The 13,449-nt window shown below is 45.0% G+C and overlaps 1 protein-coding gene across 16 annotated transcripts in view; it reads right to left on the reverse strand.

The window, feature by feature from the left end:
• Window positions 1-13,449, reverse strand: part of DTNB (dystrobrevin beta) — a 380,746-nt gene that overhangs the window by 126,248 nt on the left and 241,049 nt on the right. For 12 of the 16 annotated variants that reach the window (XR_007356069.2, XR_007356070.2, XR_007356076.2 and 9 more), the window contains one exon: window positions 8,394-8,483. The exons of the other annotated variants lie outside the window; for them this stretch is intronic. Coding sequence is in view for 3 of the 12 variants with exons in the window: in XM_048846097.2 (XP_048702054.2) it covers window positions 8,394-8,483 (90 nt within the window). In the remaining 9 variants the exon portion in view is untranslated. The remainder of the gene's footprint in view (window positions 1-8,393; window positions 8,484-13,449) is intronic. 16 annotated transcript variants of the gene reach the window in all.

A 13,449-nucleotide genomic window follows, 5' to 3' on the forward strand; every position in this document is an offset into this window, starting at 1 on the left:
ACATCCTCATTCTTTTTGGCGCTCGCCTACTGGCGCCTTTGTAGCCCCCTTTTCACTCTACCCGTCTCTGGCCGCCCTGCTACATGGTGTTTCGCATGTCGGAAAGGAGGGGATGGTCTCTGCTGTAACTAAGACAGGATGGTGGGCCCCCCCATTTTAGCTCTTTTGCAGCCCGCCACTGTGCAGCCTGTACCATTTGCCAAAGCCATAATATTGGAAAACCTGTAAAAGTGGCCCAGGGGTTCTGGGGTCTGCCTCAAGCACCGTTCTTGCATTGGCAACTTGATTTTGTACAAATGCCTAAGTGTCAACAATATGAATTTATATTGTTATGGTATGTTTATTCTCTGGTTGGATTGAAGCCTTTCCTTGTCGCAAGGCTGACTCACTGTCTGTTGCCAAATGTTTGTTAAATCATATTATGCCTGCCAAGGGAATTCCTGCTACTCTGTCCAGGGATCGGGGTGCACATTTTACTGGACAACTTGTTCAACAGCTGGACCGTATATCGCACATCAAACACCTGCTGCACTGTCCCTCCCACCCACAGAGTGCAGGTGCAGTTGAAAGACGAAATGATGTACTTAAGAATAAGCTTGCTAAAATTTGTGACTCTACAGGATTAAGCTGGCCAGTAGCCTTACCATTAGCCCTTACGGGCATGAGATCCACTCCATCCCAAAGGCATAAATTAAGTCTCTCTGAAATTGTTACGGGACGCCCTATGCGAGCTATGACTACCATTACTCCCGTTCCAGATTTGAACTTGACTCACAGTGCGCTCCTTCAGTATTGCAAGGGACTAATGCAAGCTGTAAGTCACTTCCATTCACAGGTTCGAGCCGCCTGGCCCACGGAACCCACCTCTGATGCTTGCCACAACCTCGAGCCAGGTGATTGGGTCTACGTACAGCACCATCATCGAAAGCACGCCTTGGAGCCCCGGTGGAAGGGTCCTCATCAGGTACTGCTTACTACACAGACGGCTCTTAAACTATCTGGCATCGCAGCGTGGATACATGCTTCACAGTGTAAGAAGGCACCATCCCCAGAGAACCAATCATCACCTCAGGACGACGCAGAGTCAATTTTGACTCCAGAAGAAGACGTAGAGGAACAGTCTGCAATACCTTACAATCTACACTCTCGTAAGGGTTGCCAGAAGCAGATGACCAAAAAAAAAAAAAAAAAAAAGGCAGTAGCGAGCCGAGCGCCTACTGCCTGGTGGGTGTAAAACCGTGACTACAGTTCCCTCAGTTGAGGTTGTCAGAACCAGAAGAGCCTTGCCTCCAACATGCACCTCTGCCTGTTCCTCGGCTGCTGGTATCTTACGGTCTGGGGAGACCACGATGACAATTCTTTTATCCAGCAGCAGGTGTGGACAGCTCAGACCCTAAATATTTCTACTTGCTGGGTCTGCAGCCACATCCCAGCCCACTCTCAAACTGGTGTTCCTGTCCTGGCTATCCCACTCAAGTCCCCAGACCTCACTGGAGGGCCTCGTCCGTTTAACAAAATATGGAACAGCAATGACACTTGGGAAGCGGTGGGAATAAATGCATCTCAATGGATAAATGTGGTGGAGGGAAAAGGTCATTGGTGTTGGGTGTGTAATGGGACAGGGCTGGATCTGGGGAAAAGCCATTGCCTTCAGCGTATTGTGGCCAATGGTGAATGGGATTATTCAAACAAAACTAAAAAGTGGGGGGCCGGGTATGGAGATATGAATTTTTTCTCAACCTGGGATCAAGCAGAGAAATCAATCTCATGTTCCCCCTACAGTAACCTTAGTGAAAACAATACAATCTTTCAATGTCATGCAAATAACACCACTCCTCGTAAGGAGAATTACCCTGTACCCTTTGGGGGATACTACTCCTTTGCAAACACCTATATGACAAAAGGGTGCAACCAACCCTTCCCAGCCTTAGTAGGCCATCACTGGGTGTGTGGGACCAGAGCTTATACCGCACTACCAGCTAATTGGTCAGGAATCTGTTATCCCGCCCGACTCTTCCCACAATTCCGCATGCTAGGAACCTTCCCTCGAGAACGCCTCCGCAATTTCAGGAGAAAAGAAGGGACTTAACAGATGCCCAATGGTATGTAAATAACATAAGCCCCTTACCCTGGGAAGAGGCCATTGGCGGTTCCTTCATACCATTAGGGGGAGTAATACACCATGCAAAAAGGCTCCTAAGGTTACAAGCAGTAGTTGAAATAATGGCAAATGAAACCGGAGAAAGTTTAAGAGCCCTGGCCAAAGAAACAGGGGCAATCCGACAGACGGCCCTCCAAAACCATCAGGCATTGGACATAGTGCTCGTGGCAAAAGGAGGGACTTGTGCTCTCATTGGAAAAGACTGCTGTGTGTATATACCAGACAACACCAATGAGGTAATAGATCGTGCTATCCACTTAGAACAAATCACATATCTTCCCCACGAAGAGCCAAGTTCTTTATTGAAGTGGCTAAGTAACCTTTTCAATTTCTCTGGCATAGGAAACTGGTTGTTTCAGGGAGCCCTAACTCTCGTTTGGAATCCTAATAATTTTTGTATGTTTTCAGTTACTTTCCTGTTGTATCCAAAATTGTGTCAGGCATGCTACACAGATAGCTGCCCCAAACCAGAGGGCTAATTTGATGATTTTAAATATCACTGATGAACAAAGAAATAAAGAACGATTGATATGTGGAACCCAGTCATTGTTGGTCATTGCGTAGCTTGACCAAAAGGAGGGATTGTGAAAGTAGAATGAATTATATTGAAATTATAATTCATTAAAGAAATGCTACTTGAAGGGTTTGTTGAAATATATTTGTCAGGAAGAGAAACATTAAGGAGTGTGAGACAATGGGTCCTCAAACTAATTAACTTAGAGCTTCTACTGAGCTAGGAGATTGGTAAATGTTAGTATGCAAATAACATATGTATGTATCAAAGCCCAGGCTGGGATGATTTAATTGGGGATCGGTCCTGCTTTGAGCAGGGGGTTGGACTAGATGACCTCCTGAGATCCCTTCCAACCTGACATTCTATGATTCTGTATTTGTCAGTTTTTGCTTCCTTTTGTCTCTTATGTTAAATTGGCTTTGGCTTGTCTGTATAAATAAGTTAGCTTGAGCTTTTGCAGGGACTCACATATCTGGGTGCATTGGCAAAGCGCTTTGCTAATAAACAGAGTGGTCTGACAAATTATGTGAGTCCTGAATCTGACTTTCACAATTCCTGTGTGGATTTCATCAGCAATTTAAGTTGTTTGACCCCTTCTTTCTAGTCAGCTCTCTTGCTGCAGGATCTTTCATTCCCTTTGTTCATAATTTGGTATAACTTAACTGTCTCTCACTTCCTGAAATAGTTTCTCTTTATATTAAAATGTATTAGAAAAAATTATTCAAAAATTAATATTCTAATGGAGAAAACCTACAATTTCTTCTTCATTATGTCAGAAGTCTTATGTGTGCAGAAAGGTACTTGAGTTTGAACTTGCCTCTTATACCTCAGACTTCCACATGTCATTTAACACAGAATTCAGGCTTCATGCATGGAAACAGAAGGCACAATTCACCATTCAGTGCAATACACATGTACTATATCTAACAATACTGTAGAAATAACATAAAGGGTATTAAACAGCAATCTGTGAAATGTCACAGAATCCTATATCCTGCTTCATGAAGTAAAGAAAAATCATTTGCTTGTAGTTACTGCTGTGAAGCCAATCTCACGGGATTCTCACTCTGACGACTGTTTCTTCTAACACAAGACCAGCAAAACTCCCACAGCTTAGAATTTTTGGCCTTTGAGGGCAGCAGGAGGAGGGTAGAGTGTGAGCCTGAATGAGTGATATTGGCTACCATGCATTACTTGCACAGTCTATTTTCAAAATGGCCCTTTACAAGAAATGATAAGATACTTACAGATAAGCAATTATGTAGTAACATAATTTCCACTACTTTAAAGACATTGGGCCAAAGTCTCCAGACTGCTCTGACCACTTTGTGCTCCTTAAAGAGTGCCAAGTGGTCATAAACTCACCAGAGATTTCTAGCAGAGAATTCCTTTTATGGAGGGGAATGGCATAGAGTGAGCACCAGTCATTCCCCTTTCCCCAGTGTAAAGGGGAAGATAGGAGCATGTCAGGGACGACCTGAGGAGTAACAACTGAGCTTCACTATGCCTAATCCTTCACTGGGATAAAGGATCTTACCGGTGCTATCCCTAGCTATTCTGGGGCCCTATTCTGCAAGGGGGTGGGGCCCCAGGCCTCCACAGAGGTGGAGTGGGGGGCTGGCTCCAGACCTCCACGGGGGGGGGGAGGAGGGGCTGGCTTGGGGGCCAGAGGGGAACAACTCCCCAGCACGCCAGTACTCACTGACGGCGTAGCTACGGCCGGGTCCCTGAACTTCCTGCCACCAGTGAGTGTAGGCCTGGCCCTCCTGCACTCCTCAGGGTGGGGAAGACGCGGGGCTGGGTGGGGGCAGGGGGGAGGGATAGCTCATAGGGGGGAGGGATAGCTCAGTGGTTTGAGCATTGGCCTGCTAAACCCAGGGTTGTGAGTTCAATCCTTGAGGGGGCCATTTAGGGATCTGGGGCAAAAATTGGGGATTGGTCCTGCTTTGAGCAGGGGGTTGGACTAGATGACCTCCTGAGGTCCCTTCCAACCCTGGTATTCTATGATTCTATGATTCTTTGGGGAAGGGGTGGAGTGGGGGCGGGGCCTGGAGAAGAGGCGGGACAGGGACTGGAGCAGCATGCAGCCGCGCAGGGCACCAGGAAATTTGGTGCCCCAAGTTTCCTGGTGCCCCACGCAGCTGTGTACTTTGCGTATGGGTAAGGACAGTCCTGGATCTTACGTCAGCACCACAGTTTAGAGCAGGGTCCTTCTGCTCTAACTTACGCTGGGGCCAGGCAGCCCCAAATCAGGGTGCCACAACTGGCTCCCTGAGACCATCACTCTCCACTGCAACTTGGACATACTGGAGAAGAAGGGCCACGGTCTCGACAGGATTCTCACACTTGAATAATAAGAAGTTTGAGGATATCCCAAACAAAAAATAGGCTCCAAAAGGCAGCAACAGAAAAGACCAACAGAATCAATGAAAAATTTTAGCTGCTAACAGATACCACAGAGACTCTGACACTGGAATGTGGAGGTAGCAATAAAAATGAGAAAATGACTTCAAATAGAGATATTTGGCCACCATAACATAAAACCCCCCAAATAAACAAAACTCCTCTGGGGATGCAGTGGAGAGAGTTGGTTCTCTCCTATTTAGGAAATATGTTCTCTGGACGCTGTTTCTGATCAATATCACTTCATGGATGCGTGAAGAGAGCTCTGCAGAGGACAGCAAGGGAGATTTCTTTCACACAGGTAGTAGAGTCAACTAAAGCTTGTTAACAAATTAAAAAATGTTAAGAAATATCTAAATTTCTAAGCTGTTTCCATTTCATAGGGTTCAAGACAGACCCATTTTCATTTTTTCAACATTTTAATTGCATTTTTATCAATGGTTATCGAAATTGGTTTTCCACAAATTTTCAATAGATGAAGCATTTTTATAACAGTTTTGATGTTTTTAAAAAATTGATAGAAAGTGGAATGGGGACAGTTGGTCCATGTATCTCTCTTTCGTGTCCCTTGTGGATTCCTGGGTGTGTCCCAACTAAGAGCCAGCTTTCTTGGAGGGGTTGGAGGTGATCTCCATGACTTGTGCACACATGGTTTGATTCCAAACCAATTTCAAAGTCCCACACATTATGGGTGGCTTCCAGTCAGAAAATACAATGAATAAGGTTTACACTGTCGTGTCCCAAGGGCATCTCTTGGACCCAGTGAGATCCCTTCCTCTTTTGAAGACACAGCTATAACATGAACATAGATTCTAGAAAGAGATGAGACAGTTTGACTATTGATAAGCAGGAGCAAGGAATAGTATATGCTTCGCAGAACTGAGGCAAAAATATTAAAGTCTCAAGAAAATCGAGAGGGGCATGCCAAACCAAACAGAACTGATACAATGAGAAAAAATGAAACTAATTAAGAGCCATAAGGCACCAAGATGGGAGGGGAAGGGGGAAAGAGAGGTTGAACTTGAGACATTGAGGCAAAGGAAGATTTAACCATCGGTGGTGGATCTAGGCGTGCTGGGGGGGCTGCCACACCCCCTGGCTTGAAGTGGTTTCCGTTACATACAAGGTTTACAGTTTGGTTCAGTGGCTCCCAGCACCACCACTATACACATTGTTCCACCACCCCTGGATTCAACTCCCTGAGGCAAAATGCAGTGAGGCCCCAAGGCAGAGAAAAGAGACAAATGCAGTGAGGCACAGACACCAACACCCAAGCTTGGCCGCCATGTAATGAGGCAAAAAGAGAATTTGGGCAATTTGGAAGAAAATACTGGGTACTAAAGGGCTCCTTAGTCTCGCAGAAAAAGGCAGAACAAGAACCAAAGCCTGGAAACTAAAGCCAGACAAATTAAAATAGGAAGTAAGATACATTTTTAACAGTGACAGTCATTATCTACTGGAACAAACTAGCAAAGAAAGTGGTGAATTATCCATCTATTGATGACTTCAAACCAAGACTGGATTGCCTTTCTAGAATATATGTTTTAGCCAAGCACAAATTATTGGATTAAATATGGGGTAACTGGGTGAAATTTAATGGTCTCTGCTACACAGGAGGTCAGACAAGATAATCTAAAGGCTCCTTCTGTCCTTAAATTCTATGTATCTATAAAAGGAGAGGGAGTTATTAATTATTAATTATTATTATTAATTGAGTGTGTATGAGTCCTGGAATGGCAGGCCACCTCCACCTTTGGCAATGACTTTTTATGGTGTATAGAGAATCCCACCAGTTTATCGCAGACAGAAGGATGTAACCTGTACATGGGATTCTTGACTGCTGGGAGAGATCAAAAGCATGGATAGTGGAGGTGGAGGCTTCATCGGGGATGTGGAGGAGCACTCTCTCCTGCTCAACTCTGCCAGACACACTGAGGGCAGAATTTATTTATTTTTAAAAAAACCCTGTCAATATGTTTTGGAAGGAGCAAAATCCTCCCTCTGAGATCAAGTGTTCTAACATTTTGCAATGTGGCAGCTATTAGCTACATCTAGTAGTTTCTCAAATCTCATGTATGTGCCTTGAAGTGCAGTCAATGTGACAGCCCCTCATCACTAGCTCCTTTTCATCTTAACCTGAAAAAACTAAATGAATCCTTTGATGTAGTGAGTCAGGAATTCTTTGCTTGTTACATGGTGGACAGTGCTATATGCTGCTGGGTAAACAGGTGTTAGCAGAGAATAGTGACTCAACCTTCAGAGGGAATGACTGACTTCACTCAGTGATTTGGAAAGCTAGAGCTTATCTTTTCCACATATCTGTGGGACAGAAATTGCTAAATGAAAGAATGATGGCATATGGCCTTCTTCCAAAAAGCTAAGCCAGTGGGCATGTGTGGACAGGTTGATGCAAAGCCTCCAGGAACATCCTCTAAGGCTCTGCACCTCCTCTTCCTCTCCAGCACAGATCTGTCTCTGTCAATAGATCGTTAGGCCCCAAAGTGGGGTGGGGAAGACCTGCAGGCCAGGGAAGCAAAGTGGTAGAAAATAAAGTTATGGTGGAGTGAAGCCACCATGCTTCAGAGCTCTGGGAGAAACCTTTCTAGACCTCTCTCTTTATACAGAATCTAGTTTTACAGATATAAAAGATAAATGCACACAGCCACTAATTTTAAATGAGAAGAGAGAGGATCTCTCCAAAGCACTTACCAAACTTCTCTCACACTGTTTAGTAAAGATAAAGGACTGGAGTTTTGAGACCATGGCATGTTACGTAAGTCACGCGCATGTGTATTTTCAGAATAATTTGAAGGATTCTGGACAGACTTGCCCCAGTTGCATCTGCTGGGGCACATATACCCTTGAGTAGAGCAGTGAATAGGATCTAAAAAACAATGGTTTAGTGTCCATGGACCCCTATGCTGAAACCATTTTAGTGTTTGCCTAAAACTACCATTAAATTGTTTACAGTAACAAAGGTGGCTAGTTTTTAATACATTTTTAGGATTAAGTTCATAAGAGTGGAAAAAAAAATTCAAGCGAAAGTTGCACAAAACCCTGAGAAAACTTCGAAGACACCAAAAATATGGTTTCGGTTTAAATAAAATTCACCCTGGGCCTGGGATAAAGGGTGAAAAAAGCTCTGCACACCATATAAGCACCATGTAAGCTCTCAGTAAGAGGCTTCAGTGGTGTGGAGTGCCTTGTGCAGACCTACTGCCATGGGGTGACTTTCACCTCCCACCTGTAAATCTCCCAAAGAAAACAGCATTATTGTCCCCATCCCCACTCCATGAAAGCTTTCCTCACACTAACCGTGTACCATTCTGTAGCCGGCTCACATATGTTGCTATCAGTGCATGCTCATCAGCTAAACGATTGGCAGTGTCCAGTCTGTACTGCAACCTAGTAGTAATGAAGGCAAAGAAAGCAAACAAAACATACAAAATAAATATAAAGCAAATTATTGTGTTAACAAAACATACAACGGTAATTAAAATGAACACAGATTGATGAACAGTTAAAAATACACACATGATTCAACAAGCGTCACATGAAAATGATACCTACTAACAACTGGGTGCTCACAGCTATTGCCCCCAAATACCCTATCTTTCTGTGGGGTTCCTTCCAACCTGCATTGAGTAGTTTCATTTCTGGAAGGCACACACATATCACAAGGATTTAAAGATAGCAAGTCATTTTAAAATATGTTTTTGCTTCTCAAATGTCCTGTGCCTGTGTAATTTTCTTTCGTTCCTGTATTAGGAATTCAAACCCGCTCTTTCAGCATGACAATTCCAATTAATTCCTACTCTAGACATGTCCAGGAAGGCATTTGTTTTGGAGATATCTTTTAAAACATGACACCTATTGCTTTCAGTGGCAGTGCACTGAAATCCACATTTCTCAGACACACAAGCTCTTTTCTTCTTTGTAAGGTACAGCTGGTTGCTATATAAATCTGCCTGAAGCATAGCAAGACCTTATAATGAAGAAGCAAAATGGAATTACCCTCGTAAACCCCTATGGGCAACAAGCAACCTTTCCAATAATGGGTATGTAACAAGAGAGAGAATTAACATTAAGCACTGTACAGAAAGAACTCTTGAGCAATCAATATACGCCTTTCTTTTGTGAAACCTGACTACTGTGAGATACTGAAAAGCTTTAATTTTAGCTCCCCATTATAGCAGGCATACAGTTGTAACCACTATGCTGAAGATAGCAAAACAGTTTTCCATTACAACCTGTTTCATATGTTCTTACCTTTGTGAAAAATTCAGCAAAAATGGTTGAGCTTTAAACTTGAAAAGGACATAGTCCTCATTGAAGACTAGCAGTTTTAGTTTTTTGGGAAAAAAAAGTTAAAAAAATTTTAATTTAAAATATAATGATGTCTGAAAACTGTCCTGATCATGCATGGTAGATATTTCACTCAGTCTCTAAGTGTATTGCACATGAGTGTGCAACTAAATTAACTGACAAAAAACTTTGTCAATGCAGAGTTAAGTTTGCGCAGTGGCACAGCCTGCCTTTCTGAGTTCAGCAAACCTCAAACCATGGAAAACCAGGAAATGAAGAGTTAAGGTACATGCTGACACCACCTTTGCCGTTGAGGCGCTGCTGTGGCTGGCTAAAGGTAAAGGATACTATTTAATTCCTAAGCAATCCTTCCCCTCCTGTACACTTTGTAGTAATAGTTGAATAACCCCATTCAGCCATTAGCAATTCACATGTAAAAAGTTGCTCCTTGCTGTCTGATGTCCTCTGCTGCTGTGAACACACCACAGGCAGCAGCTTACTAGAGGGCCACATAGTTCCTTGATTATGTGGGCTGAACTGTACATATGCCGAGCCAGGCCCCCTATGCACACAGCAGCCAGGCCTCTCCAACCATCCTCTAACCCATACAGCTCACTGCTGCTTCAGACGCTCCCTTTCCCCTGACCTCACATAGGGATTGCTTGTACTTGCACTCGGTATTTCCTAGTTTTCAGAGGCTTAAATTCAGCAACACTCCACATTCTAGAAGGCCACCAGGCACCAATGGGAAACCTTAATTCTGCATTAAAGTGCCTGGACATTTAATTCCTTGGTTTGAAACAAAATAATGTTTTAGCGCACCCATTTACTACAGCGCAGCTCTCTTCCTCCCCTGCCTCTGGCCCCTGGGCAATGATTACTCTGGCCACAGAATGTGCTGGCTGCATGCTAGTCCCTTCACTGCCTCTGCATCGTCTCTTAAGCTCCTATCTCTCTGTCTTTCCCCAAACATCCTCCCCATAGACTGCGCATGACTCCCGCATTTGGGGAGGCTGGGCGTGAGCACTGGAAGCTTCCTAGAAGTATGTGGGGGCACCTGCACCCGAACCGTGGCTCCACTCCCCTGCTCTGCCCTGAGGACCGCCCCCACTTGGCCTTCTCCCCCTGAGGCCCTGCCCACGCTCCACTCCACTGCAGGCTCCACTCCTGCTCGGCCCCCCCGCCCAATGCTCACTCCTTTCTTCCTCCTTCCCCAAGGCCCTCCTCCTGCTGCTCACGCCAATCCACCCCTGCAGATGGGGCTCAGGGGGGTGCCTCAGGGGAGGGGGGTGGAAAGGCACGAGCGGCGGGCAGGGGGCCCTCAGGGAAAGAGGCAGAGTGGGGAAAGGAAGAGGAGCAGTGTGGGTGGGGCCACAGGGGAAGAGGACAAGCGGGCATGGGGCCTCAGGGTGGAGCACGTGCGGGGTTACGGCCTGGGTGCCCTAGCGGCAGCACTGCACCAGAGGGAGGTGCCCCGCATAATCCTCCCCATGAAGTGACAGGTGTCAGCATGGGATGCACAAGTGGAGGAGCTGGAGAGCAAAGGCAGGAATAGTGCAGGGACGAGCATGGAGTCAGTGGGGACATGAGTGTAAGGATGGTCCAATGGTTAGGAGTCAGGAGACCTGGGTTCAATTTCCTGTTCTGCAACAGACCCACTGTGTGACCTAAGGCAAGTCATTTAGGTCTTGTCTACCCAGGCAAGTTCATTCAGATTAAGGTAGGGTGTGAATTTAAAGTGGAATAGCTATTCCTGAATAGCTCTCTGTGTGAATACTTCTATTCCAGAATAAATGCCTTATTCTAAATTAGTTTAATCCACAAAGTGGATTAACAGTTAATCAGGAATACTATTCCTGAACAACTCTCCGTTCGGACAAACCTCAAGTCTCTCTGACGAAGTGGGTATTCACACACGAAAGCTTATGCTCCAATACGTCTGTTAGTCTATAAGGTGCCACAGGACTCTTTGCCGCTTTTACAGACTCAGACTAACACGGCTACCCCTCTGACACTCAAATCTCTCTGTGTCTCATTTTCCCTTTTGTAAAAAAGGGGATAATAGCATTTCCCTACCTTACAGGGATGTTGTGAGGATAAACGCATTAAACATTGCGAGGACTCAGATACTACAGTGATAGGGACCATGAAGTACCTATCACTCATGGATTGATTTGGAGGGAACAGAGCTGAAATCCCTCCAACACCCCCACTGCACAGATCTAATCCTAACCTTTCCACCCTACTCTTTCCTGCACTGGTCCAACACTCCCCCTTCCTGCTCCAAAGCCCCATCCCCCTCCACCCTCACAACTGCACAGACTTCCCTACTACTCCTTCAACATTCCCTCCAACATGCCCATTGCTTCAAACCTCCCCCTACTCCCTTGCCACTCCAAGCTCCTCCCAGCACATCACCACTCTTTGTGCTTTCCCCAACCCCCAGCTTCACCCTTCTCCTTACCACTCCATGTATCTGGTAAGCTTAGAGGGACAATAGGGAGGTGGTGGGGCTGTGAGGAGTGCCTGTAACAGATGGAGGCAGAAAGGGGCAGGTAAGTGGAGATGCAAAATCCCTATGCTAGATCTGGGCCTAGTGTATGGGGAAGGTGTTCTGCACATCAGTCTGGCAGCACAAGAGGCTCAGAGATGTATGAAATGGCCCATTCATCTCAATGAGGTGTTTTCTGCTGAGTGACAACACTTAATTGAGATGAACACAACCTGAAACAACAGCTCTGAGACATGTGAACAGATCCATTTATCTCACCAGGTGTTCTCATCCCCGCCTCCCCACTGCCCGTGCTTGTGAGTCTGTGACATGTACCTGTCTCAGCACTTTGTGCTTGGTGCACGCTCTGACCATGCCTGTTCTCAACTCTCTGTGCAGAGTGGCAGAGCTTCCACACTGGGGAAGGTGAAAGAGACACTCTGGTGTGCCACTATAATAAGAGTCAGATTGTGCTCTGCTGCTTTGAGGGTACCAACGTACAAGATACACTCCCACCACTCTAGGTACTTATATACCTCCTTTCACAACAGTATCTCAGCACATCATGGACATTAATGAAATCACAGACAAAACACTTTGTTAAGACACAGTTAAGGTTACCTTCTAGGTTACCTTCTACCATCTAGTCCAGTCCCCTGCACAGAGGCAGGCCTGCTGGTATATTTAGGCCTGCCTCTGTGCAGCAGACTGGACTAAATGGGCTATCGAGGTCCCTCCCAGTCCTACATTTCTATGATTCTATCTCTTGCCCTTTCAGAATATCAAGTTCAGCAAAACTCAAACGTCTGAAAACCAGGAAATACAGAGTTAAGGTACATATTGAAGCAACCTTAACTTTACCCCCCTGGAGCTGGCAATAGTCACTGGAATTATCCGCATGCACTTCAGCTGAATTCACTGTTAGGTGCAACTGTATCGAATGGAGGAATTAGTTGGAGCAGCTTGGCAGTGCTGTGATTGTGAGATTCATAAATGATCTGGAAAAGGGATAAACAGTGAGGTGGTAAACTTTGCAGATGATACAAAACTATTCAAGATAGTTAAGTCCAAAGCAGACTGCGAAGAGCTACAAAAGGATCTCACAAAACTTGGTGACTGGGCAAAAAAATGGTTAATGAAATTTGAGGTTGATAAATGCAAAGTAATGCACAGTGGGAAAAGATAATCCCAACTATATGTATAAAATGATGGGGGGTCTAAATTAACTGTTACCACTCAAGAAAGAGATCTTGGAGTCATTGGGGATAGTTCTCTGAAAACATTCACTCACTGTGCAGCGGCAGTCAAAAAAGCAAACAGAATGTTGGGAATCATTACGAAAGGGATAGATAATAAGACAGAAAATATGTTGCCTCTATATAAATCCATGGTACGTTCACATCTTGAATACTACGTGCAGATGTGGTCGCCCCATCTCAAAAAAGATGTATTGGACTTGGCAAAGGTTCAGAAAAGGGCAACAAAAATTATTAGGGGTATGGAACGGCTTCCGTATGAGGAGAGATGAATAAGACTAGGACTTTTCATCTTGGAAAAGAGACGACTAACAGGGGA

This window comes from Caretta caretta, chromosome 3, assembly GCF_965140235.1.
Source record: "Caretta caretta isolate rCarCar2 chromosome 3, rCarCar1.hap1, whole genome shotgun sequence".
NCBI classification, from domain to species: domain Eukaryota; kingdom Metazoa; phylum Chordata; order Testudines; family Cheloniidae; genus Caretta; species Caretta caretta.